At 35.6% G+C, this 27,076-nt stretch overlaps 2 protein-coding genes across 4 annotated transcripts; both read right to left on the minus strand.

Moving 5' to 3' along the window:
- Window positions 1-2,255: 2,255 nt before the first annotated feature.
- On the minus strand, window positions 2,256-23,332 carry LOC117326111 (elongation of very long chain fatty acids protein 2-like). 3 transcript variants are annotated; one of them, XM_033882731.1, is made up of 8 exons: window positions 23,081-23,332; window positions 11,248-11,321; window positions 10,151-10,341; window positions 9,863-9,958; window positions 8,349-8,520; window positions 6,874-6,998; window positions 5,953-6,041; window positions 2,256-5,134 (listed from the first exon to the last, which is right to left on the minus strand). In XM_033882731.1, exons 1-8 carry the CDS (start codon window positions 23,092-23,094, stop codon window positions 4,945-4,947), a joined length of 951 nt encoding a protein of 316 aa, XP_033738622.1. In that variant the 5' UTR covers window positions 23,095-23,332; the 3' UTR covers window positions 2,256-4,944. The 3 variants fall into 3 exon arrangements, with proteins under 3 accessions (XP_033738622.1, XP_033738624.1, XP_033738623.1); XM_033882733.1 differs by lacking the exon at window positions 23,081-23,332 and adding an exon at window positions 20,021-20,162; XM_033882732.1 differs by lacking the exon at window positions 23,081-23,332 and adding an exon at window positions 19,501-19,962.
- A 1,668-nt stretch (window positions 23,333-25,000) lies between these two features.
- Window positions 25,001-26,709, minus strand: LOC117326548 (complement C1q-like protein 3). The gene is made up of 2 exons (XM_033883303.1): window positions 26,513-26,709; window positions 25,001-25,546 (listed from the first exon to the last, which is right to left on the minus strand). Exons 1-2 carry the CDS (start codon window positions 26,707-26,709, stop codon window positions 25,288-25,290), a joined length of 456 nt encoding a protein of 151 aa, XP_033739194.1. The 3' UTR covers window positions 25,001-25,287.
- Between the last annotated feature and the right edge of the window lie 367 nt (window positions 26,710-27,076).

Genomic DNA, 27,076 nt, shown 5'->3' on the forward strand with positions numbered 1-27,076 from the left:
CATGGTATAGACCCATGTTTGATTATTTTTCACACATACAAAAATTAATGTACATTTTGTACTTGCAAGCAAATGAAAGTTTTTATGAAAGTTATTTCATCGCGCTATCTGCAATGTTCCTTGGACTGTGCGTCAAAATTAATTACGTCATCATTTACGACTTCGTTACTCAACGTAAAATATCACACCGGTAAAATTGTGAATATCCCTGTCCAGGGTATGAACCGTATATATTTATGTGTTTTTGGTTTCACAAAAACTAAAACTAAATCAATTTCAAAATATAACAATCGTTCAGAGAGTGAGCAAACTTTAAGAATTGTTGTTTGTAATATTTTGGTGAATCGAAATATCATATCTCGAGATCTGTTATACAGGTAAGTTCAAACCCACGTTTTCTATTTCCAGATTACCTTATAATTAAATAGAAAGACTGCATGTATGGGCCTGTAGCCCGAAGCATGAAACCTAAAACCTCACTATGTTGAAATCGTTTGGGCTCTATTGATTTGACCTTGAATTTTCATTTTTGTTTTTAAACTACACTTAAGAGTTGTTGAATCACAGTTGTCTGGGGTTGGGACTTACAAACGAAGGGAATAAACTCTTACAGACATAAGACAAATTTAGTAACATCCCGTGAACACCATCGTCGGTAGCCCACGTGCACGGTCGTGAGCGTCAGGGCCGTATGGGTTCCCGACGATGGTGAACGCATGTGTACCAATATCTGGTGAATGAGAGAAAAATACATTCTTTACATACTATCCTAGAAAATCCCACTATATCCATTGCAGTCACAGGGACTTGAGAATTAGTTACAGTCTACATGCATTTTTGGACATCCCCTAGTGTGTATAGCACATTTTCAGACGTGTTGGGGGGGGGGCTAGATTAAAGTTCGGTAAAAATGTCACCCCCGGTGTTTATATATACGGAAAGCATTTTTCTCTACACTCAACAGATTTTTTTTTCATCGAGAACCGTAGGCGGTGTCGATTTTGTCACAGGAAGCTTCCTCTCTTTTCGTATATATGAACACCGGGTGAAAATGTTTTATACACACTAGGGGAGGTCCAAATACATGTAGACTGTAACTAGTTCTCAAGTCCCTGTGATTGCAGTATATAAGTACAGGTAACTCGGTTCAAAACATCGGCAGATATCCCTCCAGTGTCTATTTATCCGACCTTTAAAGATGTTAACGTTTTTGACTTCTACTACAGTTGTGGTATTCTGTCGACGAAGGCGATCATTCACTTTCTTTTCTTCCTTTGTCTGCCCTGCAGGTAGGGCGTAAGAATTGTACCTGCTGCACCCATTGCATGATCGTAAGAGGCGACTAAATTTGGGATCTTATCTTTTCTCTTCTTTCCTGCAACTTAATTACTTCTGACGGGTCCTTGCCACTGCCCACATCTGGCCTTTAGCTGATCACGAGCGTTCGCCTCTGTGATGAAGGCTTTGGGTTATTACTCCTGACCGAGACTATTCTCTTTCTCTCCATGGCTTCCATTCCTTTCTCTGTTTTCTATTTGGATTTATTTTTTCGTTACTGGTACCTGTTTTTCTGTCATCCTCACCACTGTTTATATAAAAAGACTTTCTAAATAGATTTTTGCCATTTGTCATCCAGATTCAATTGATTGTGTTGAGTTTTAATTCTTCGATTTCTGTTTCTGACATTTCAAATCTCCCATCCGTGTCATCCATTCTTTGACGAGTATTGTCTTTTACCTTTTGATATTGTACCACAAGGCTAAAATTTGGGGAGTTGATGAACTATACGTATTGTACACGTACATGCCCGCTTCAATTTTCCCAAGATACCTTTAACTTCTAAATCAAGGAGCTCATTTGTCCCTCTAATGATTTTTAGGGAACCAAAACTCACACACTTCACTTTATATTGCATTTGTTTACAATATACTTATAGGTCTAACAGTTGCTGGCCCCGTCACTACTTTTGCTTTTCATTGCATCTTCTGATCGAATAAAGCATATTATTTTCTAGGCGAATATAGCGTATTGTTTTTGACATATACAGCATTGTTCTATTTGGACAAATAAAGAAGATTTCTCTTTCTTTCTGGACAAATAAAGCATTGTTTCATTTGGACGGATTAATCATTGTCTTTTCTGGACAAATACAGCATTGTCTTTTCTGGACAAAGAAAGCATTGTGATTCTACACGAACAAAGTCTTATATTATCTGAAGTTGAAATGCTGGTGCAAGACAACATAACACCAAACGAAATGTTTCAAACATCATTATTTATTGAATTTTAATAAAAACAAAAACAAAGTGCTTGTGTTCTCAATAATCTAACGCTGATTGTCTATACTATAATTGGTATTGTGTTATAATGCTTTGTTACCAGAAGTTTTGATTCCTATAGACCGATGGACCATTTTTCTAAACCTCATTTGTATCTCAACTTATCATAATGATTGTGAAAAAAAAATTTTTCAAGATAATGATTATGTTTCCTGTGATTTTAAAATTCACCGACAGTATGACAAAATGAACGAATAGTTATTTTTCTATAGTTTGATTATGGTTTTTTATTGATACCCAAACCTGCCTGGAATTCATAATCAACGGTACGGTGAAAATAGGAAGCTGGAAATGTAAAAAAAAAAATCAAATATACGAGACTAATGAATATTCATATAACTAGAGCCCTAATTTAATGTCTAGCATTGTGTATAATATCGACCAGTTAAATGGTCCACTTGACGGGTTGGCTAGACACAAGTATGCCAGTATTTTTCAATTTTATGTGTTTCAAACTTATTTTTTTCTAAACTCGACCACGAAAAAGAACATTTTTTTCTCCATTTAAACATAATTAGAATGCTATCTTCCAATATGGATATCGATTGAGAAGTCTGGCCTTGAGATGAGCCTTTCTGGTCTAGTAAACATGGCTACCTTGAGCAGTTCATTTGAGCGGTTTTGTCAAACTTTTAAAAGGTAATTTTAAAAACCTGCATGCAAAATTACGGTCAGATTTCGTATCGGCTTCCAGAAAAAAGGAATCAATACTGAAGAAGCTTACAAAAAGTTTCGTATTTGATTGAAATAATTATACACAATTTATACAACTTATATTGAAAACCTGACGTATTAAATGTTGTAAAAACCTGCCATATCGCTATGATAGGTGATGAACATATACCCGGGGCCGCTTAAAACATAGTGGAATGACACACCTGTGAGCAATACTTTTATATATGCGAAATAAGTAATATGTATGGAAGTTGGTGAACAAAATGTGGATCATTTAGGTTTTCCGTCCTTATAGGACACCTCATGATCAGTGATAATAAAAGTAAAACATTATGGAAAATCAGGCGGAATGTTATGGAAACCTCAGCGGTCTTAAATAACAGACATGACAATATAGAGGTTGACCCTCTCACCCTGTGTTTGGATACTTATCGACAATACTGCTTCGGCTAAAAACACGTAACTGAATTCCTCAGCGGTTAAAACACTAGTTAGCCTCAAATTAGCGACTTCAAACCACGGGCTTATAGTAGATTTAATATAAGTCAGTACTACAAACAATCAGACCCATAATATTACGTCTCTGCCCTGCCTAATATACATATAAGTCCGTGGTCTATTTCAACATACGGAAACAAATGATACACATGACCCTGGTATTATTTGCATGAAAATAACAAAAACAAAATTTTACATTGTAGTTTCTATATTAGAAATAGGGCATGATGTATCACATAATTCGTGATTAAATACGATCAAATAGAATTAAGAAAATTAAGAAAAATTAATATAAGTTCATGTTTTGCTTCTTCACATGCTATTTATAATTAACATTATTCAAGATTTCAATTAAAAGAGTTTTCAATATAAATTATAAGGATTAAGCATTAGTATTAGTATTATCAACAACTAAGAAATTCAGAGCAAAAATCGAGTCATATTCAAGTTCAGAAGGTAAAACTAAAACTAAACATATGAGATAAGATATCTAATATATAAATAAATGTTAATGATACAATAGATAGGTTAGAATGTTACATATTATCATATTAAATAATTAATCAACATCGTTTTCGCTTAACATTCCCGGGCTGCAAAGGAGATGTGACAGGTACCACATGTGGTGACAGGAGACATCAATATGGTTACCATATGTGGGAATATATATATATATATATATATATTTAATCTGACGGTAACACTTTCGAATTAGGAATAGATCCATAAACCCTTTTTAATTTAGAAAAAAAACAGCTTATGGATATAATACATGTATATATCATGTACGTAAAACATAAAATATTGCATTGGTTATAAATAGATCTAAATTAGAAACAATTAAACATGGATGTGTATATGAGTAAGGCATAGTAGAATGACAGGCAACACACGTGCAAATGAGAAGATGAAAACAAAACAAAATAAATAGTTGTTGAATTGAGCGGGCACGTTTGGTACTACATGATTCTAGCACCAGTTAATTTGTATTGTATTATTAAAGCTTTTCAAATAAAACAAATTTGGTTTGGCGTAAGGTGACCGAATTGGATTGGTAATATTCTATAAATAGAATTTCATGAATAAAGAATTAACTCAAAAACGGCAAACAGTATTCTTCAACATATTGAATTTGACACAGCTTCATTTTTGGCGTAGTATAAAAAATGGATGGATAGGGGAAAATGGAAATATAAATAGAAACACATTATCATTATACGATTAATTGAGTATGGCACTTTGTGCTGTTAATACATCACATATCATAGTACTAAAAGCCATATAGTAAATCTGCCATTTTAGATCTAGAATTAATTATGCAAACTTTCATAACAATTGGAATATCCTATACAGATAATACAATGTCATATATATTGCATAGAGATATATTTTATGCTCATAGCATCAGTTTCTAAGATATAGGATAGCGATGTTAACGAGACACAGCTTTCGTGCTTCCATTTGAAATTCCGTTGGAATGTCCGTTTGTAGTTTTATGTACTCCATTGTTAACAGTGCCATTTGAACTGTCTTCAGCTTTTTTGGCTTCTCCCAGTCGCCTCTTTTTGATGTAAGCATTGAGGTAGAAGTTTCCAAACAAAACAAGCATGCTGATCATGTACCTGGAAATTATGTTAAGATTCAGATCAGTAGCCGAACATGATAATCAACACAAAAAGTAACACATTTTATTCACACCAAATTGCTATTTTTCACTAATTTTGATAAGGCCACAGGACTCCCATGAAAAAACCCCAATATCTCTCGGTTGTGATAAGGCCACAGGGAGTTCCATGAAAAAAACCCAATATCTCTCGGTTGATTTCAAAAACAGATTCTAAATTATTTCATTCTCATTCGGTTGATACTTTTTCTCCGGTTAATGAAACCACGTATTGACCTCACCAAAAGCCTATAATTGTGTAACATAATTAGGTAGAGATCAATACCAGTCCTTGAATATATCAACACTGTTTAAACAACTGATAGATTATTACTGTCCGGCTAAGGCTGTGGTCACTTTGTTTACTCGATCGAACAAAATAGACTCAAATGGAAACTGGAATGACAGACATTTTAAAAGAGTCTCTAAACACAAATGGTGTATTGATAGAAGCAGGTGATGACATCTGTCCTTACTGAGAACGAATTTCGTTTATGCTACTGATCTCTGATTTTAAACTAGGGGTTTCGTTCTCTTTACTTACTTGGGAACATGAAAGAGAACAACATTTATCTGCTATCCATATCGCTATACTTAAGATCTTTATCTTTTGCTTTCCTTCATGCTTTCTCATATTTCTGGTATTTCGCCTGATTAAGTTCCTTTGATACTCGTTCACATGAATTATGACCTTGACTGTGGCGAGGCCGTTAAACCTTAGACAAACGAACAAACAAGAAAACAGTTTAAATTGGACCAAATGAAGCGATTGCTTACCCTGTTAGTAAATACTGGCCCCACATTGGGTAGTCACACCCTGTGTATGTCGTCTGTACTGTATGGTAGAGGATTAGTACAAACTGGACCTGTAAATAGTTAAACAAACGTGGAAGTATTTGTAGTAAAGGTATAAATACATTAACTTAATGTCCCACTCTTCAAACGTAATGGACATATGGTTTACATTTCAGTGATTATTTCCAAACCTGACATTATCTTACTTGTTTAGAATACTGTATAAAAATGTCAATTTCATTCGTGACTTTTGTATTGGGACATCATCAATGCTTAAATGCTTACGGATCTTGACCTCAATGCATGTGTACAAGTTAGTCTACGAAATACATTGATGGGCGAGACAGTGTAAGTCAATATTAGCGACAATACAGAAATCTTTTTTTCATATCTCCTTCCTTACTTACAAAGTTACAATATCTTCATATATTTTTGGTACGGTATCAATGCAATTTTGGATGATATAATTTTCTTTCTCTAATATTCATGTTATTTTGCACTAAACACACTGATGAGTGAAAAAAGAAGGTAATTTAAATGACAATACATGTACATACATCTATTTTATTTCCTAATTTACATTCAAGTTACAAACCCTACATATATTTTAGTACGGTATCAATGTAATTTTGGACGATAACAATTTCTTTCTATGACATACATATTATTTAGCACTACATACCATTGGCGGGTGAAACAGAGGGCAGAGGAGGTAATATTAGCAACAGTACAGATTTTTTTTCATATAAAGTTACAAAAACTGCATATATTTTAGTACGGTATAATGTAATTTTCGACGATATACTTTTCTTTTTATGGCATACATATAGTTTTTGCACTACTATTATTACACTAGCAACAGTTTATGATATAGTTGTAAAATATTCTGATGTGTTTACTTACTAATTGAAATTTGGTGATGTATTTTTTCCACCAAAGTTTGCTCCTCATGGACGGAATGGCGGCAAGTGCGTAATATAGATACATGACGACATGGACGGAACAGTTCAGACTACTGGAGAACCAGGCTACAACGTAAAGTATGGACATATAATATAGACACATAACGACATGGACGGAACAGTTCAGACTACTAGAGAACCAGGCTACAACGTAAAGTATGGACATATAATATAGACACATAACGACATGGACGGAACAGTTCAGACTACTGGAGAACCAGGCTACAACGTAAAGTATGGACATGTAATATAGACACATAACGACATGGACGGAATAATTCAAACTACTGGAGAACCAGGCTACAACGTAAAGTATGGACATGTAATATAGACACATAACGACATGGACGGAACAGTTCAGACTACTAGAGAACCAGGCTACAACGTAAAGTATGGTAATGACAGCAAACACAATTTACGTATTCATTTATTCCAATACAACATCCGTCGTGATTTCTAAATTGTGTTTGATTAACGGAGTTAATCAACACGAAATTAATATGGTTAAATTTTCAAAAAAATTACAGTTTATGGTCAGAACTGAGCAAATAACACAAAACTATATTTAATTCACGCTATTCCCATAGATCGAAAGAGAAATGACGGCAACAGAAGAAAAAAATTGAATGCTACATTAAAAATCGCAACAGATACAATATATGCAAAATAATTCCTTCACTGATACATTCAAATACATCATACAGCTGTGTAGTCCTTATAGGATTACTCAGCGCCCAAAAGTTTAATTTGACCAGTTTGATAATTTGATATTGGATACAGGGGAATTTCATAAAAGCGCATTTTCACTCAGACACAAGTTATCGTGTATACTTAAACATGAAGCTTATCCTATATTTCCCGACAACCTCTTATTGGAAAAAAACATAAGGATACAGGAAATCATTATCCAGCTATAGTAAGTCACATGTTCACAATTTATCTTTATCGAAAACGAACAGAAACACAACGTGTATATTATCCAAAGTACATAATACTTCTAAAAAAGCGAATTCTTTCAATTTGGCTACTGTACCGGTATCATACCAACAGGCCTAATACGAAAGCGCACCACCACACAATAAAATAGCCGTATACTGTAAATATTGTTGTATTCAAGGGGATTCATTTTCGAGTTACTGTAAATATTGTTGTATTCAAGGGGATTCATTTTCGAGATTTTCAAGCATAGAATAAAATAGTAAAATATCATATACGTGTATTGAAAGTGAAATTGATAAAGAAAATTATTTTCATTTCTTCAAAACCTGCATCTGTTTTAAGATTTGAAGTATCGAACAAATATTTACAACTCATCATAAATGCACTGTTTCCGAACGACCTATCTATAAATACAAGTGAATAAGTTCGGAGCCAACCACCAATATGAAATAGGACAGTATTAGATTAAAGCCTTACACTGTCCTCCTGGGAGATACGTTGTAACCCACCACCAAATGTTGAACATGCTAGAGTGATGATAAACATGTAGGAATGTTATTTGATCATTCTTCTTTCTCAGTACCATCAATATGGTGTCCATAAACTCTAATAGCTTGGAGATAAAGTACCACCAGAACACGTTCGCTAGCTGCAACAAAGAAAACAATATTTCATTAATTTATTCCAATGATTTGGTGCATATATACTTAATGCTACTTCATATTTACAAAGTTTCGAATTCAGATTGATAGTCTTGGGAATATTAAAACATCATGTCATCTTAACGACTTAAGCAATGTTCCTAGGTAGATTTGAATTTGCAGTACAATATAAGTAGGTGTTTCATTTCCATTATCTGAGGCACCATTGAAAAAAACACATTTAAAAATGAAACCTTGTAATAACGATAACACCTTGCAATTCGAGTTGTGTGAATTGAGAGAGAATGAATATATATATACATGTATATACAAACGTGTTATGTAATGCGATGTAATTAATGACATGTTGTACACATAAATGTATTTAAATTCTATCTTTCAACAATAAAGCGTCCATTTGTATGTTCGCTAATCATACTTTTAAAAGTATATTATCAAACTAGTGTGCAACATCTACAAATATTAATCATGGATCAGGTTCCAGTATTTGACCTGCTATAACTGAAGTGCAATGTATAAACGATCGTAGAATTAAACGCTCGGATGACTCATACTTGCACCTTTGTTGATCAATAGGACATTTATGCATAATTGACAATACATGTATACCTTGTATGGAGTTATTGTTACGTGTGCATATCAAAGCACCATATCAAAGAAACACATATAGGTGTAATGCGCATGTATCAATGATTTAAATATCTTTTGTAAACGTTTTATATGTAGTATTTATTCAGAATTATATGTTATAGGTTTATATGCGTGTATAAACAATGGTTGCGTCTTTCAAGGTTTAAGGTAGATTGTCCCAACAGTCTATGTTAGATATCTCTAACACCGGAGAGTTTGATAATACTCCGAATTAACGGTCGTTACGTGCGAATTTGCAATAACATTCTTGTTTGTTTGGGTTTAACGTCCTCACAACAGCCAGGGTCATACAAGGACAGGTGTCTAGGGAGACATCAACACAGGAATATGTCGTGTCACCAAAACAGAGAACATAGGAGAGTCCACTCTCGATCCTGTCAGCAGGATTCAATAGCAAAGCATATATTATTAACCCGCCATCGCTTACGCTTTAGGTTGTACATATTATGTTAAACGTTAAAAGCAACATAAGTTGAATTGGTAGTTCTTTCACTGTATAACTCTTTGAAAGTAGCCCGAACCAATAATTATCTTGACAGGAACAGAGATGTAGCATACATTCAACAAGCACGAAGCGTCATTTCCAGACAAATGTACAAGTGGATACAAGTTGTGGAATCCTTATTGTAACTTTTGTACTGAACAACAGTATATTTATATGTAATATATATCACTTACCCGGAGCTCTCTTGGATTCTTATGCGTATCTTGGTTGTATATACAGCACAAAGGATCTTCTTTAAAATAGCCAATATCATACGCACTCGCAACAATCTGGAAAAAAATGTAATCGTTATAGAATTTTAATTCGAAGATAATTTTTCCACGAAAAAAAAGAGTCCTGCATTGTTGAAATTTGAACAACACTTCGAACAACTCATGTCTCAACGGATTTATGAATTATAAAGCCATGAAATTTAAGAACAAACAGAAAAAATATTTCTTTAACTGTAATTGTTGTCTTACCTCTATCATTAAATATAGTGACATGAACACTAAGCCGAAGTTGTAGACAACCATGAATTTCTGCAAATTGAACGGTTTCCGGTTCTTCATTACTTTCGGACCGATGACAACAAAAGCGATGTATGATGCTGTAAGGAGCCATACGTGAAGTGGGTTGTCGTCCAGTAGAAACCAGTACCGCGTGCGGGGGTCTGTAAAGTGAGTTTAAAAACATGTAAATGAAAGTTATTATCAATTAAAAACAGTTAAATGTATTTGTTTGCATGTTCACAATAACAATGTAGTAACGCTTCATGATTGACTTAAATTGTAATTATTAAATGGGTATTTTATGACTGTTTAAGGATATCTTTAGCAATCAATCATTAGTTAGTACATGTAATGTATTTTTGTAAAAAGAAATATGGTTTTATGAAATCTGACAAAATGCAAAATAATAGAGGTAAAGAATATCCTGGTCACAACACCAAACATGTATTACTTTACAGCATTTGTGATTGACACATAAGACAAAACAACACCGTATACTTCTTATAAAATTGGTGGTACCATTTGTATTCGAATGCTTAAAAAACGACACAGTTTAATGCACTGTTCCCTTATCAGAAACACAGGTGTGATATGAAATACTTCCTTTGGGTTGTTAAGTAAGTAAAGATATTCGTATATTAGAACTAGCTATGAAAATATGGCATTTCGGTGACTGAATGATGCAGTTGACAGTGTAGGCTGCACAGCTTTACAAATAAGCTTTGTTACTCATTATACTCAAAACGAAAAGTGTATAGTTTTATCTAATTATGTTGTCTTTTAACACAACTATCATTTATATATAGTTTTCATATACTATCAATCTGAATGAGAAAAAAATTTCGAGGAAGACACTTAAACTTACTACTGGAAACGAAAAGAATAATCAATGATTAAATGTTTTGTCGTAGTTTTAAACATATACTTGCATATCATTATTGCGAAAAATGAGAGAAAAATATTGACACTTTCATTTGATGTTTAAAACAAAAACTATCTAGGATACGAAAATATGGTATAGCTAAGTCATTCTTCCTTCTTTTATAAATAAACGTTCAGAATCTCACCTCTGGTCGACTTCCCTTCCTCAAAGGCCTGCAGTATACTGCTTACAATAGAACCGTTATTCATGGTGTGATTCCTGAAACAGAACAATAAATTAAAGTACAAGAATACTAGAAGCATGGTGCATCATTGTGTAGGAACGACAATATGTCGGTTGGCAGGGCTATTTGATTTTGTTGTATTTAATGCACAATAGACGACAAGGACAAAATAAAAACTGAAACTCGTTACGGAAAAAGTTCAGAAACAAGATGAAACCAAATTAAAAGTATACATCATGAAAGAGATGTCCTAACTATTGAAAATCGGAAATGGGGATAATAATTCACAGAACTAAAGAATATCTGGTGGTGCACATGGGGTCAGGGTAGACATATATCTCTAGTCTGTAGGTGTTAACATTGGCAGCATATGTTGTTGTTTCCGATCAATATTCATCAGAACACCGCCACGACACGCTGTAAGAGGGGAATACATGCCGACTCTATCAACTGATAAATAACACAATGTTGCTGTCCTCTCGCTGTTTGTAGTTATCTCTTGATGTTTGGTTTTGGAGACTTGTAATTCTTTGTCAAAAATTAGTGATTTTTTTTCCTTTTTAAATAGGTTCAGAAACAAGATGACAACACATTAAAGTTACTTGTAGACATCATAAACAGATGTCATAACTTTTGGAAATCAGAAATTGGGATAATTAATCATAGAAATAAAGAATATCTGGGTAGCACAGAGGATCAGTTTAGACATGGATTTATATTACAAGAAAAAGTGCATATAGTCCATATAGTAGCCGACACCAAATGTAAGCTTCTTTATGCTGATTTTTTAAAACGCGTTTAAATACTTGTTAAAACACTACATTAAAAATGTTACATAAAACACACTTCCGGTTGCGTATTACTATTTCAGAGGACACATAACGGATAAAACGACATAGACAAGGACAATGACCATAAGATCTATTAGATCTGGAGAAAATGAAGCAATCTTGGGACAATGAAGCAATCTTGGGACAATGAACCAATCTTGGGACAATGAACCAATCTGGAGACAATGAACCAATCTGGAGACAATGATCCAATCTGGGGACAATGATCCAATCTTGGGACAATGAACCAATCTTGGGACAATGAACCAATCTGGAGACAATGAACCAATCTGGAGACAATGATCCAATCTGGGGACAATGATCCAATCTTGGGACAATGAACCAATCTGGGGACAATGAACCAATCTTGGACAATGAACCAATCTTGGGACAATGAACCAATCTGGAGACAATGAACCAATCTGGGGACAATGAACCAATCTGGGGACAATGCTCCAATCTGGGGATAATGAACCAATCTTGGGACAATGAACCAATCTGGGGACAATGCTCCAATCTGGAGACAATAATCCAATCTGGGGGCAATGAACCAATCTGGAGACAATGATCCAATCTGGGGACAATGAACCAATCTTGGGACAATGAACCAAACTTGGGACAATGAACCAAAACCGCTTGTTCAGATTTTATATTCCTTCAATTCAAGCCTATCACTTCTTTCATTATTCTATCATATAATTTTGTAGCGTGAAGGATATTGATATCTTATCTATTTCCAACTCCATATTCTCCACCGGAGAACTGAATTGCGATATCCTTATACGGACATAAGAAACCATTGTTCTAACTAAAAAAATAAATCGAGGGAGAAATATAAACAAAGAATATGCATTCGTATGGGAACCTTGAACAAATGCCAGGAGAAAGAAACAGGCGTTTCAATAGGGTAAGCGTCTTGTTTGTTTTATATTGCACAGGAAAAAGAATATTTCCATATGACATCTTGATGTCGACCATAAGTCTTCCATATGGTCTTTAATAACCTGAGAAATGTTGATAATATCATTAGAATACAGATATCTACACATGAAAAGTTTTAACCGAAAGTATTCTTTAGCTGAGTTATCTAACCCAACCCTCGCGAAATCGTTAAATTAGTTAAAGATCAATTGTTTAACCTAACGCGTGTAATGGACAAACAAGACTAAGGTGAATATCACATATCAATATATTTTCAGTAATGTAGAGCGTACACGCCGAATAATTGATATAAAACTGAAATATACAGCTGGTTCAGCCGTCTAGGACCCATCAGTGATGGTAAGTGCATTTAAATCAATTATCATATAAAATATAGCAAATATTGAAGGGAATACCTAAGTGGCGTTGACATAAACCACTGCTATTAGAAACGCAATTGTTTCCATCTAACTTGTCAGGATATATCGAATAAATTTTTATAAATTTGTAATTATTTCATTCTCCTGTGTATATTATAATTATATCTAAGGCCAGCTAGCCACAGCATTTCCATCTCTCAACGTTAGTACACGTGAGTGAATTGATTGTTGGACTCCAAGTCGATATTAAATGACCTGGCAACCCCATCAGGTAATGTTTGTAGATCACTGTGGGAAATGTCACAGGTCAGTACGGACACAAACACACACTACTGATACCCGTGTTAGATTTCACTCATTTGTTATTTTACCTTCGAGGTATCTCACTGAATGTCGCAAGAGGCGACTTATTGTGGGTCCATCTGGGCAACTGGACCGTGGGTAGTTTTCCCGATGTCCACTTTTTAAAGATTCTGGAGACCGACCCTAAAACTTACGCCTACTGTATCCTTCTGTGTTAGATTATAAAAGGCGACTTAATGTGAAAATGTCCGAATGAGAAGGAGGAGGAGCGTGGAAGGACCAGATAGGTTCTTGTATTTTCCCTAGTGTCATCCGTTTGCAAGGACATTTGTAGAGGTAAAATACAATGGTGCAAGGTCGAAAGCTTTACAACAAAAATCAGCTGAATTCAAATAAAAATATGCAATTATTCTGTGAATAATATTGTGACATACTTCAGTCCTCATCAAGGAGTAAATAATTTTTCGCGATAAGATAAAGGTTCAGGGACAACTTGACGGTCATATTACGACAGTCTGATTAAATACGCAACCTCATAAACCAGCATATTAATCGAACAGTGTGAAGGCCGAGAAATGACATCATCCAAAATGAAATTAGCACACGTTATATAATTCAAAGAATGACAAAGAGAAAATAACATTGACAGAGAATAAATTCAGGACTGGTTTTGCCAAGTTCCTCAAATCCTCTTTACAACATTTTTATAATCTTTTTATTGGCCCTTCCTAAGGCGAGAATCCTCTTGTGCCCATCAATGTTAAAGAAATTGCCTTACGGCTGAGCCACGCTTTTGTTGTCATGACGTAAAGACCTTCTTAATTGCCTGATTATGGTATGGTCTATGTAACATATTTAACCACGATGGTGGAAAAGCCCATGGATACTTTAGTTGTTTTCAAGTACTGTTCCCCACTCATCAGAATACTAGTATCGGGAGGTCACCATATTAGTCGTCTCTCGCGCACATGTACCAGGTGACAATTAATAGCTGTTGTGTCCCTGACATTACAGAGGTGATGAAAACAGGAAAACATGACAGAAATAAAAAGAAGCAACTCGGATACCAATGTGTCATGCAAGACATAATGAATAGGATCAGGTGTTCCTAAAGGTTAAGTGTCTTAGTATTTACCTACATCCTCCATACAAAGGAAATTTAGGTAATGTCATGTTTTCAACGTGAGAATCGAGACAGCGACAATTTCGTATCTTATTTATTGTTAATATATGGTTCATCTGATGACATAGAAACATAGGAACGGGGATGGAAACAAATCAGTGTTAGCGACTGGACAGTTACGCTGAAATGAAGGTCAATAGACAGCGACACTTGAAACCTTCCTGGATATGATGACCACTGATATTTGATAATCAGAGTTCATATTTGCTATGCAGAAAGTAAAAACATCACTAAATTTAGCTTTTTTCTCACTCTCTCTCATTTTTTCTTTCCCTGATTCTTGATTTTGAGACGAAAACAATGGAAATCCAGTTTATTTTTGTGATCTTATGTATTATTCTATATATATCAGCTGAGGTTAGTGTGATATAGCATCTTCGTTTGAAATAGAAAAAAAAAATCATTTGCATTTAGAAGAGTTGTCAATACAAATACACACAGTAGGTCCAACTCAAAGTCTGTCGTTAAACAATCTGGCGTTTGTAGGTCACTCGACACATGCCTATGTCAAATACACTGTACAGAATTGTACTACATTCTACCTGGTAGGCTAATAAGTCTTTATGCTAATGCACGTTCAGTGTGAATTCTGTGAAACACTGAATACCGGTCAGTCTTAACTGTGACCACTAATCCCTTCATCACCCTGAAAGACTAATCGGATATGCCTTTTGTTTAAACATAATACGTTGTAATGACAGTTAATGTTCTAATGTTTTGTTTGAAGTGTTAAGCCTGTCGTTAAAAGTGCTGATTAAACAGTTACACGACGGATGTACCGTTTGTGTATTTACACATATGATGTTTCGAATTTGCATGTACCTCCATGATGAAAAGTCACTTAAAGTTCTAAAATTGAGAACCACTTTTATCTGACACCATGATAAGGAACCGCATCATCAAAATAAAGACCCATTTAAAGTGCTGCTATACTGTATAGCCACTTTTTAAATTGCCACCTTCCTAAAGAGCCATACCATCAAAACAAGCATGCTGGGTATTGATAAAGCAGTGCATGTCCCTTACTGTCCCCCGCTTAAAATAGTAACAGTGATCTTGACCTTGACCCAAACCCCCTGTAACCTGAACTTGATCTATAGCTACTGATACTGACGTTATATACCAACTAATATACCGTGAAGCATGACTGAGAAAAGTGTGGAAAACTGAGTGGACGGACGGACGGACAGACAGTCGGCCGGGCAGGAAGCCTAAAGTCCCTCGGTTTCAAGAGACAAAAGGACGAAATGCCACCAAATTACATGTAAAGGAACAATGAAAGTCCTACCACTAATGGCTGCTGAAGTGCCATAGCATAGAAACGTCATTGAAACTGCCACAAAAATAAGGAAGAATAATTTTCATGTGCCTTAGAGCTGAGAGCAACATTACCAAATTAAAGACGTCTGGAAGATGTCATTTTCATGTGTCACCACCATAAAGAGTCATGTCATCAAAATAAAGAGATTCATTTTAAATTGCTGTCACGCTGAACACTCACGTACGATGCCGCCACATTGAAGAGCTGCTTTGAAACAACTTAACGTTCCTCCACATTGAAGTGGTACATCCTAGACAAGGTTGGATACCATATCAAGCCTCGTTATTCTGACAAAAAGCTAAAAGAATTTTTCGTTATTCTGACAAAAAGCTAACAGAATTTTTCGTTATTCTGACAAAAAGCTAACAGAAATTTAAAGGGGAGACAACTAAATAAAAATCAAATTTACAATCAAAATTAATGACAACACAAATCTCTGTAACGTGTACTAGTATTTGTATCATCATCATCTTGCTTAACAAGACGAAACAAAAACGCTAGATTCTGTAATCAACCATCGTCTTCTCTGTTTATCACGCGCCCAACATCAATAGCAAGCCATTTATGGATTATTAAGATGTATTGAATTATATTCACATGGATATTTAAAGTATACGATTGGTATGGATGTGCACATGATTTGGAAGACATTGACGGGTTGAACATTAGCGCGTTACCCTGCCAATAACTGTTCAGGAATTCACCCTTTCTGCGTTGACCACGTATAATAGTTGTCCTGCTCAGCCAAGCAGCAACAGGTCTAGTTTCATTCGAAGTGTACTCAGTTATTTGGCCTGTATGTTAGAACTATCATGAATACACTGTCGGCTGTTCAATGGTTTGAAAACGTGTACGATCATTTATAATCTTAGAGCTTTTTCAGTCGGAGATTGTCACTCAAAATAGTTGATCAATAATGATAAAGGCGCCGGTTCGCGGCTAAGTCACCCATACAAATTTACACACAACAACGCAATTCATAGCACTCCGCGGGGACACTAACGTCGACTATATACAATCTAAAGGATGCAATGACAAGTACGGCTATATAAACGATATACTAATATAAAGGGGGACATGTTCTGTTTACACCAAGGTTCACTCGGAACACAAAACTGTAGACCCAATGTTTGGTAAACGGCTGAAACGATCTCCGGCGTTGTTTTTCCTTTTTTCTTTTCATTTATCTAACTGATCGATATGAAATATGATCTTTTTAATCACTCGTGAACTTTTGTGTCATTTATCTATTTTGGCAGATCGATATTGATTTTATTTTTTCGACAAATATGATTTTTGTTGTATTGAATTTCTTAGATGTCTTTGTCGTTCGATATATTTTAATCGTCCCTGTATTCTGTCATGAACATTTTTTTTCTTCAAAATCTCAAATATGTGGTGCAAAGTTGAAAAGGGTAGGAGAGAATCTTTTCGAAAATTCTGTAAAAGATCAAACAGGGGTTGGACGCAATTGTAGATAAATGAATCATGTTTATATTTCGAACGCCATGAAGAGGAGAAATGAAACCTACCTTAGTTGCTAAAATACTTTTGTTTATTTCTGAAAGGCTATGAAAGACTTCGGGAGATTACGAAGGTTTGTCAAAAGCCGTCTGCTGAAGCGGATGGTAATTGAACAGAGCGTTGCATTATTAAGTGTTTTTTATTGTTCTTTTAAAATAAATGTATTGTTTAAATCCACATGATTGTACTCGATTCGTATTACTTACATGAACGACAATAAAGAACTAGAACTTCGGTTGTTTGAATTACGTGGGACTTGGAAGCCGACGACATCAGAAAAACACATGATTTGACATGTAATTTTCTTTTGACAAAGGATTTTAAATACGTACGCTGTTGTGGAAAGGGTTTTGGCGTATAAACCAAACATAATATATGAATTATAGATAGGATTAGTATTAGCGAAATAAATGATTCCTAAAATATGATTAATTCATAGTTTGGAGTTGTACACACCGATATATCACAGCAATATAGCTATCTCAAAACGGTTCGCAATTTATTATTTGATGTTGTTGGACATTTAGCAACCAACAAATCTCCGTCTCAACTCCCTGTGGTATTCAGCCGGAGCTGCCATTTCGCCAATTTCACACATTTCTTGCACTGCCCTACAACGTACGTATTTAGAGCGGAGTCGACTGAAACACATTGGAGCAAAGTATCTTGTTCAACACAGCGCTCGCGCCGGGACTCGAACTAGCGACCCTTTGGTTACGTTGCGTCCTACCGCCAGACCACCATGCCTAAGTACATTTCGAATTACATAATATAATATAATATAAATAATGTATTTCAAAACTCTCAGGGTCTTTAGGCATAAATATGCGTATTTGCTTAACCGGGATGTCCATTTTTGTTTCTACCATTTCGTTATTCAATAACAATTTTAACAATTTAATTTGGGAGGGGTAGTCTTGTTTTTTAACCTTACGAGAACTACTACCTGTACCAGTATAATGTAGTCTAGACATGAGTCATCGCCAGATTTGTACATGTATATCAGTGCGTGACCGTTTCTTGGGTCAGTAGTCTGGTCATGATCATAGGGATTCCCCAATACGTGTAATCAAGAAAATAATTATTTAAGGCGATTACATACCTAATGAAAAGGTATACGGTTTTGTTGCGCTGACAGGCCGGTACACGTGTTATACTAGTACAGCCAGCTAGTATTGAACTACCTGTGGTATTGGGCAAAACAATTGTATAACAATGCTTGGCTGTTGTTTACACACACATACCAGCGATTATCCTAACAACAGAATTCGAAACGAAATTCTCACCCTTTTTAATGTTCAAGCAAAAATAACAAAAGACTATACTTGTGGTAGTCAGTAACTAGAATGGGACCACTTTAAGGTTTAAAAGTAGGGTTTAAAATTTTCAGGAAAGCCTGGTCAACTTGTTTGGTTACATTGGAAATATATTAGGTAGGTCTAACGTTCGGATGGGGGTTGGAAGGGGCAATTGAACATCTTCTCCCACAAAAAGAACGTGTATACTCTGCACACTTTTTATTTTTAATAAATTATTTTCAAATTAGATAATATTTGGAAAGACATTTTCTGTATCATTCACTTTTCAACTCTTTTCTGGAGAAATATCTTAATATGCTGTCAGACAAGAACGAACGCTCGCATGTGTTTACTGCGTGTCCAAGCAATAAATCAATAAAAAAATTATCCATGTAAGAATGTTATCAATGAAAAAAATATACATATAATACAGAATATTTCTTCCATTGCTTACCTTTATCAGACACCACTTTCCTCCTATGTTTACCTGTAATTAATTAGCATAGGTATATCACGTCCCAAGTATATGTTGACCGAATGGACTGTCGTGGTATGTGCCGGGTATATGAACCACACGTGGTACACCGCGGCTCTCAACGCTAGTGTTGCTTCAACATGACTCGGCGTGTGTCGTTAAGGTGAAAGTAGGTCAATGCCAACTCGTAATTATAAATGCAAATATATATATATATATATATATCTGAATGTGTTTCACTCCTCACCCTATAACTCAATTTATATATAGATCACACACACACACATGTGTATTTATGTTCCAACACGTTGAAGAATACATACACATGTACGTTGTACATCGGCGCGGTATAACACACATGAAACTCTCACCCACGTGTTCGTCAGATCCGTACGGACCTTTACATATCGCTGTCTGCTAGACCTGTACTTTAAATGATCAACTCGAGTGAAAATAAGGACAAGATTTGATAGAGGTAAATACAGGTATAGTGACTTACTAGCTGACCCCACGTGATCGGGGTCTTTCTCTCCTCTAGCTGACGTATGTACGTGGTACCAGTGCTGGAGGTTGATACAGTGATGCGCCGCGTGGGTGTTGACATAAATTGGGTGTAACCAACACCTGACAGGCGGCTCGAATAACTAGCGTTGATATGAGGTCAAACAATATCACGCCACTTGATACCATACACATACAATTTCTATAATACAAAACTGCACCTTAAATCACCTGATCACGTGACTGGACTTACCCCAGTGACAGGAAATCTTCAAAAACAGATATCGTTCTTTAAAATAAAAATATCTTACACACTACACCACAATACAATTACATCTACCAGAATGATTGGACAACAAGCTATACGCTTATATTGATTCGATCTATTTCCTTCCTACTCTGGAAAGTGTTATCTCGTATGGCACACATGCTTAATATGATTGCCTATTCCGGAGGATCCATGTGATTAACTTTGCTCTTTTCATTTATTATTAATATGTCCTGTTGTTTTTACATCCCTAACTTCCCTTGTTTGTAAATCACTGTAAATCCGGCATAATTGCTAATTTCAATTTCTTAAATATGTTTGGTATGACCAAGTCACCCAGCAGAGAAATGATGGAACTTGTGCACAGGAACTTGGCACGGATTTCAAACTCACGGTCCATATAATGATATACAGCGTATACAATTTGTATATATGTATTACACGAATTCCCAACTCAAGATCCATATATGCATGTTTTGTAGATATATTTAAGCATTAGCGCGCTTCATGTTGAATTTGCATCTGTCCAGTTGGCATTCATATTGACTAGTTGGCAGTTCATAAGCTGGTGGTTTGGTTTGGTTTGTTTTTGTTTAACGTCCTATTAACAGCCAGGGTCATTTAAGGACGTGCCAGGTTTTGGAGGTGGAGGAAAGCCGGAGTACCCGGAGAAAAACCACCGGCCTACGGTCAGTACCTGGCAACTGTCCCACGTAGGTTTCGAACTCGCAACCCAGAGGTGGAGGGCTAGTGTTAAAGTGTCGGGACACCTTAACCACTCGGCCACCGCGGCCCCATAAGCTGGTGAACTCGCAACTGAATTGGTAGGGTTATATAGTGGCAGTGCCATACAATGGTAAATATAGTATAATACATACATATGTATATGCATGGACCATGGGTTTGGAACTGTATTCATAAAATGGTCATTAGACCTGGAGAGAATGGGCTTGTATCCAGTATACTCTAACACAATACTTATATATCGTTGAACCGTTATGCTTGTATGTGTATTGCCACCAAATTGCTTATGTTATCATGATTGTGCAATACAATTTTTAGTTGGATTAAAAGTGCACGATCAAATCACATGGACAATGGTTTAATGTACGTGGATATACCGAATGTGACATATATATTCGAGATTTGAGATGCTGTGATTGATACTTTGCGGGAGTTTGCATTTTGGTATCTGTGCGTAGTGTACGAGAATACCAGCTGGGCTTCAGGTGTGAAACTTATCAACGAGTGACGTAACATTATATTCGTGCTGCTAACAATATTATCTAAGCTTATTGATGTAAACACATATAAATCCCTTTCTGGATCGAGGGAATCGGAGACGGACCTTTCTGCGGGGATTTTGATAAATTCGAGTTAAGCTTATACATTGTACAAAAGTATGGCCCTAATTAACTGTCCATAGAACATGGCAAATAAAACTGGGGGATTTATATTTTTGATTTCGTAGAGATCTGTCCAGTTCCTTAAGTTTTTAACTCTGGGGAGATAGCCGATAGTAATAACATATAGAATGCAAAACGATGGTTCTTTACAAAAAACTGTGGGACTTGAACAAGTCTAACCCACAGATTTAAAGAACTTATATTTACGCAAACCGCGTCTGTCAATAGAATATTGGTGATTCAGAAAGTAAACAAAAGTTCAATAACGTGGGACACGTATGTGCAATCTTATAGACAGATCGAAGACAGAAAGGTTGGGCGTGGACAGTGTCTATACTTGTATATTTACACACAAGTCTCACATTTTTAGATTCTCGATTGACTAATTTGACGTGTATGAACGCACAGACAGGATTGTACCGAACTACAATGACAATGCTTGTATTGGCGATTAACAGGTTGGCATTTAAATTTGAAATATGTGAATCTATTCACTCGGGAGGGAAAACATGCATTTTGAAAGAAATTATTAAAATATATATATATATATAATTGTAGAGCACCAAGCTGTCAAATTGTACTGTTGTCAGCTTAAACTTGTTCTGAACCAAATTGCTTTTTTTTCTTCTCTTTATTTCTCTCTCGTCTTTCGTGTGTTCTTTTTCAATCTTCATGTATATATATATATACCTAAGGACATAATATACTAGTACATTATGTACACGTTTATCACACGTCAAAATTAATATAAAATGGCAGAATAATCTAGATAATTAGTTTGTGTTGATAAATGGCCTTAGTTAATCATCGTTATCAGACTGTATGGACGTATTGACACTCGGAACATAATAGTAGCTCGGTGGATTTACAAACACAGTGTGTAAACAATATAACGACACATTAACGAACCCTTTTCTGAGCTACACTCACTCCTTAGATATCTCGAACTACAGCAAGTCTACAACTAAAATGTATAAATATACTACCAATACAAGCAGTGGCTTACTTTTTGCGGTGAATGCGTATGTGTGTTTTGGGAGGCTGCGGTATGTTCGTGTAAATTCTCCTTGTGATAGGCCGGACCTTTGCCGATTTATAGTGCTATCTCACTGAAGTATACTTCATGAAGTATTGAAGACAACCAGTAGGACACCCACCCGGTCACATTTTACTGACAACGGGTGAACCAGTCGTCTCACTAACAAAATGCTGAGCGCTAAGCAGGAGTAGCAACTTTCATTTTTAAAGACTCTGGTAAAACCCAAAGCCGTCATCACAGGGGCTAACACACAGCTGAAGGCAAAACATGAGGCATTTTCCGATAGCAGTAGAAATCTACCATAAACATTAAAACAATACTAATGACAATAAATAAAATACGTACTTGTTATACGTCATACTCCTGTTGATGAATGGATTCCTTCCAGTTGTTAGTATCCGATATCGTAAACAGCTGAACCATTTTAATATCAACTCATCAATGCAGTGTATGTGTTTACTTAACTGTCGATATCTGAGTCAAGGATGAATGTTGCCGAACCTCGCTATATCCAGACACGTTTATATCACATGATCGACCTGTTATCACAATGCCCTTGAAACATTTTTCCATATACAAAATGTGTGTCACTTGTACGATATACTGTACTAGTATCTTTTTTAATAGCTGCGCCAGTCAGATATATGTCGATTGTGACGTCATACATGTGATATTGACAGTGACGTTACGTCATGAATTTAAAATGGCGCCACAAAAGGCTGCATCTATTTGATTTTGTCCTGCACATTTTGACTTAAACACCTGTCAAATATGTGTTCTTAGTTGTGTGATATAATGTAACTAAAATTATTTATGAATACTCATTAAATATAAGAATAATAATCCAAAGACTCATTTCATGAAATTTCAAATGAAATAAAAACTCATTTTAGATTCCATATAATATGAACCTCCAAACTTTAGAAGCTGTGATTGGCTGTAATATGATAATACCTAGCGGAGCTGTGCATGGATGTACGTTTAATAATACGTAGGGGAGATGTGATTGGCTGTAAGTTTAATTACACATAGCGGACCTGTGATTGGTTGTAAGTTTAACAATACCTAGCGAAGCTGTGATTGGCTGTAAGTTTAATAATACCTAGGGGAGCTGTGATTAGCTGAACGTTTAATAATACCTAGCGGAACTGTGATTGGCTGTACGTTTGATTATACCTAGTAGAGTTGTGATTGGCCTTTAAAAAATCGTCATTGATTATGCACAGCCCATAAAATGAACCTCTTTGTGACGAATATCATGACGTCAAAGATAAGGAATCAAGATGTCGCAGCTTTCGATTCAATAAAAAACCACACACACACATTCTCCCCAGAGACATGTCATTAACATTTTTTTATGGAATTCGTTTATAACATAACGTGCCCGTTCTGTCATGTCATACGGCCATGTCATAAATATCACAAGACACGTGTAATAACAGTATTGTGACGTCATAATAAACATGTTACGTCGCATGATTGTTTGGGTAGACGGAAACGTCCCATCCGAAATGTATTAAACTTGTTCAATAATTTGAACATATCAAATTGGTGAACTCGTTTAATAAATTCCATTTGAATTACCTCGTATCCTCTATATCCAAAACATGAGCTTGATGAATTTTGGCAATATATATTTAAAGGAGCATTCCTTCGTTTAAATTAAGTTTAGTTTGTCAAAATTAAACTTTTTGGAAAATATGATTTTTTCCAAATAGCAAAAGTTATAATCTTAACATTAATAAGGCAGTTTTACTCTCAAGATAAACCAAAGTTCTTCAAGTATAAAGTCCTGAAAATTCTTAATTCGACCCGAAGTATCACTAATTATCGCAAAGACATAGGGTACTTGGATACGATAAGCCTTTTTCCTGTACATTTCGGCGTTAATTTCATTACCTGTAGGCACAAACACTCATATAATCATCGTTCGGACATAGATTTCATCAATAGAAATTGTGCATGTTTCTGACGTCCGAACGAAGAATGCCCCTTTAACTCCCCCTCGTTAAACTATCATGTGACCTCATTCAATATCCTCTACATCACACGTCTGTATTCGCTATGCACTGTTTACTTCGGACAGTGCGGCTCCATCTTCATCACCAAAGTCTCTTCTATGACTTCTACCAACAAATACCACATACACATATCTATATATGTTAAACTTTCTTTCTCTTAGATCTGCATGTGCATTTCAAAGTACCAGAACGAATGTGCTTTCCAACAGTTAGTGCAACGTTCTAGAACAAAAAAAAAATCCCATAACGTGCTAATTTTATTGAAGGAAGACATTTTGGTAAAATGACAACGTCCCATCATTATTTTTTTCTTCGATTAAAATTACTCTTTGTCGGCGATGTAATATCTATGCTAAGCAGCGTTCGTTAAAATGACCCATGTCGTACACAAGAAATGAATTAAAATGCATGTACATGTACAAAGACGTCATAGAACTGTTTCAATAATTGACACGTTTTATTTAAAGATACAAAGCTACATAAACCCGTTGGCTGGGTAACGACGTATTTATCGAATTCATGACGTCACGTCTACGAATCGACGTGGATTAGATGACCGGCAAATGTACTATACCCAGCAGGCAATACTGCAGTGTCTGCGCTACCAAAATGGCGAACCCAGACATGCTGACCCTCTGCACACCCTACGATGGCTACCTGTGTGCCCTGGTCATAACCGTAAATGGTCGAATGGAGTCTAGCTACCCTTGATCCTTCCTGGACAATCTCCGCGTCCAGGTTCTTGTTGTCACCATCGGAAACAATAGTTGCAGCAAATTCGTACAACCCGCTGTTGGAAAGACATTTAAGTATTAATCGATCAGTCACTCAAAAGGGAAATATACTGGTATTCGGATTTGATGTTAAACGGAAATAAATACATACATATTCCAAGTTATCTTCATGTTAACTTAACTCGATTACATTCACGACTCTAGATCACATGGTTATAGAATGATATAAATCATCTGGATGGTTATAAATCCAGGAAAAGATATTAGAAACAAAAAGAGTTTTTTTTTTTATTGTTAAAATCCTTCGTTATCTCAATTAGATATTAATAAACAAAAAATGACGATGGCGGTCGGTCGGTCATACACCTGAGAACTTGAAATAAAGGTCTCGGAATGTAACTGATAGGGACAGCTAACAACTAAGCCGCATGATAAGCGTTGTGATTTCGGTTTTTCTATTGTTAACTTTCCATTTCTAGGCTGTAACATCCGTGCTTCCCGAAACATGTCTCAGTTGATAAACAAGGAACTGTTCCCAATATCACGATTACCATTGACACTTAGGTTGATGAAGACCATTTTGCTCATTGAAAACTATGATTTCCTTTGCGATATTAAGTTAGATGTGTTCATTTCTAGTGTATATGTCTGCTGGTTGTGCTGTCATCATTTCGGCCTTCGTATTTTCGAAGGTAAACATTATAGGAAAAGTATAGTCTGTTTCATAATCGTCTAAGATTAAAAATTATAGAAAAAATATAGTCTGTTTCTTAATCATTAAAGGCAAAAAAAAGCAAAAAAAAAAGAAAGGCAAAAAAAAAACAAAAAACAAAAAACACAAACAAACAAACATTTGTCCGTTTCTTAATTAACACAATACAATAATCCGTTTTGGTAAGCCCGCGAAATTCTAACCATGAACAAAGAGGGAATGGACAGTATCCATACAGACAAAGTTGTACTCCATTAAATGTATACTTTACAAAATGAAACATGAGTAGTAACTAATCCTGTTTACTTACCTGTAGGGACACATAAACATGCCTGTGGTGGGATCGTACGCTTGTCCAACATTGGTCAGTACCTGGTCAAATACGATGGCCTGGCGGTCGTTGAGGTGACCAACATTTTGGTTAAGCCTCGCGGTGAATCCAATTTTTTGGTCAGAGGCCTTCGATTCAATAAAAAAACCACACACACACAATCTCCCCAGAGACATGTCATTAACATTTTTTTATGGAATTCGTTTATAACATAACGTGCCCGTTCTGTCATGTCATACGGCCATGTCATAAATATCACAAGACACGTGTAATAACAGTATTGTGACGTCATAATAAACATGTTACGTCGCATGATTGTTTGGGTAGACGGAAACGTCCCATCCGAAATGTATTAAACTTGTTCAATAATTTGAACATATCAAATTGGTGAACTCGTTTAATAAATTCCATTTGAATTACCTCGCATCCTCTATATCCAAAACATGAGCTTGATGAATTTTGGCAATATATATTTAAAGGAGCATTCCTTCGTTTAAATTAAGTTTAGTTCGTCAAAATTAAACTTTTTGGAAAATATAATTT

The sequence above is a fragment of the Pecten maximus genome, chromosome 4 (genome assembly GCF_902652985.1).
Source record: "Pecten maximus chromosome 4, xPecMax1.1, whole genome shotgun sequence".
Taxonomy (NCBI): Eukaryota; Metazoa; Mollusca; class Bivalvia; order Pectinida; family Pectinidae; genus Pecten; species Pecten maximus.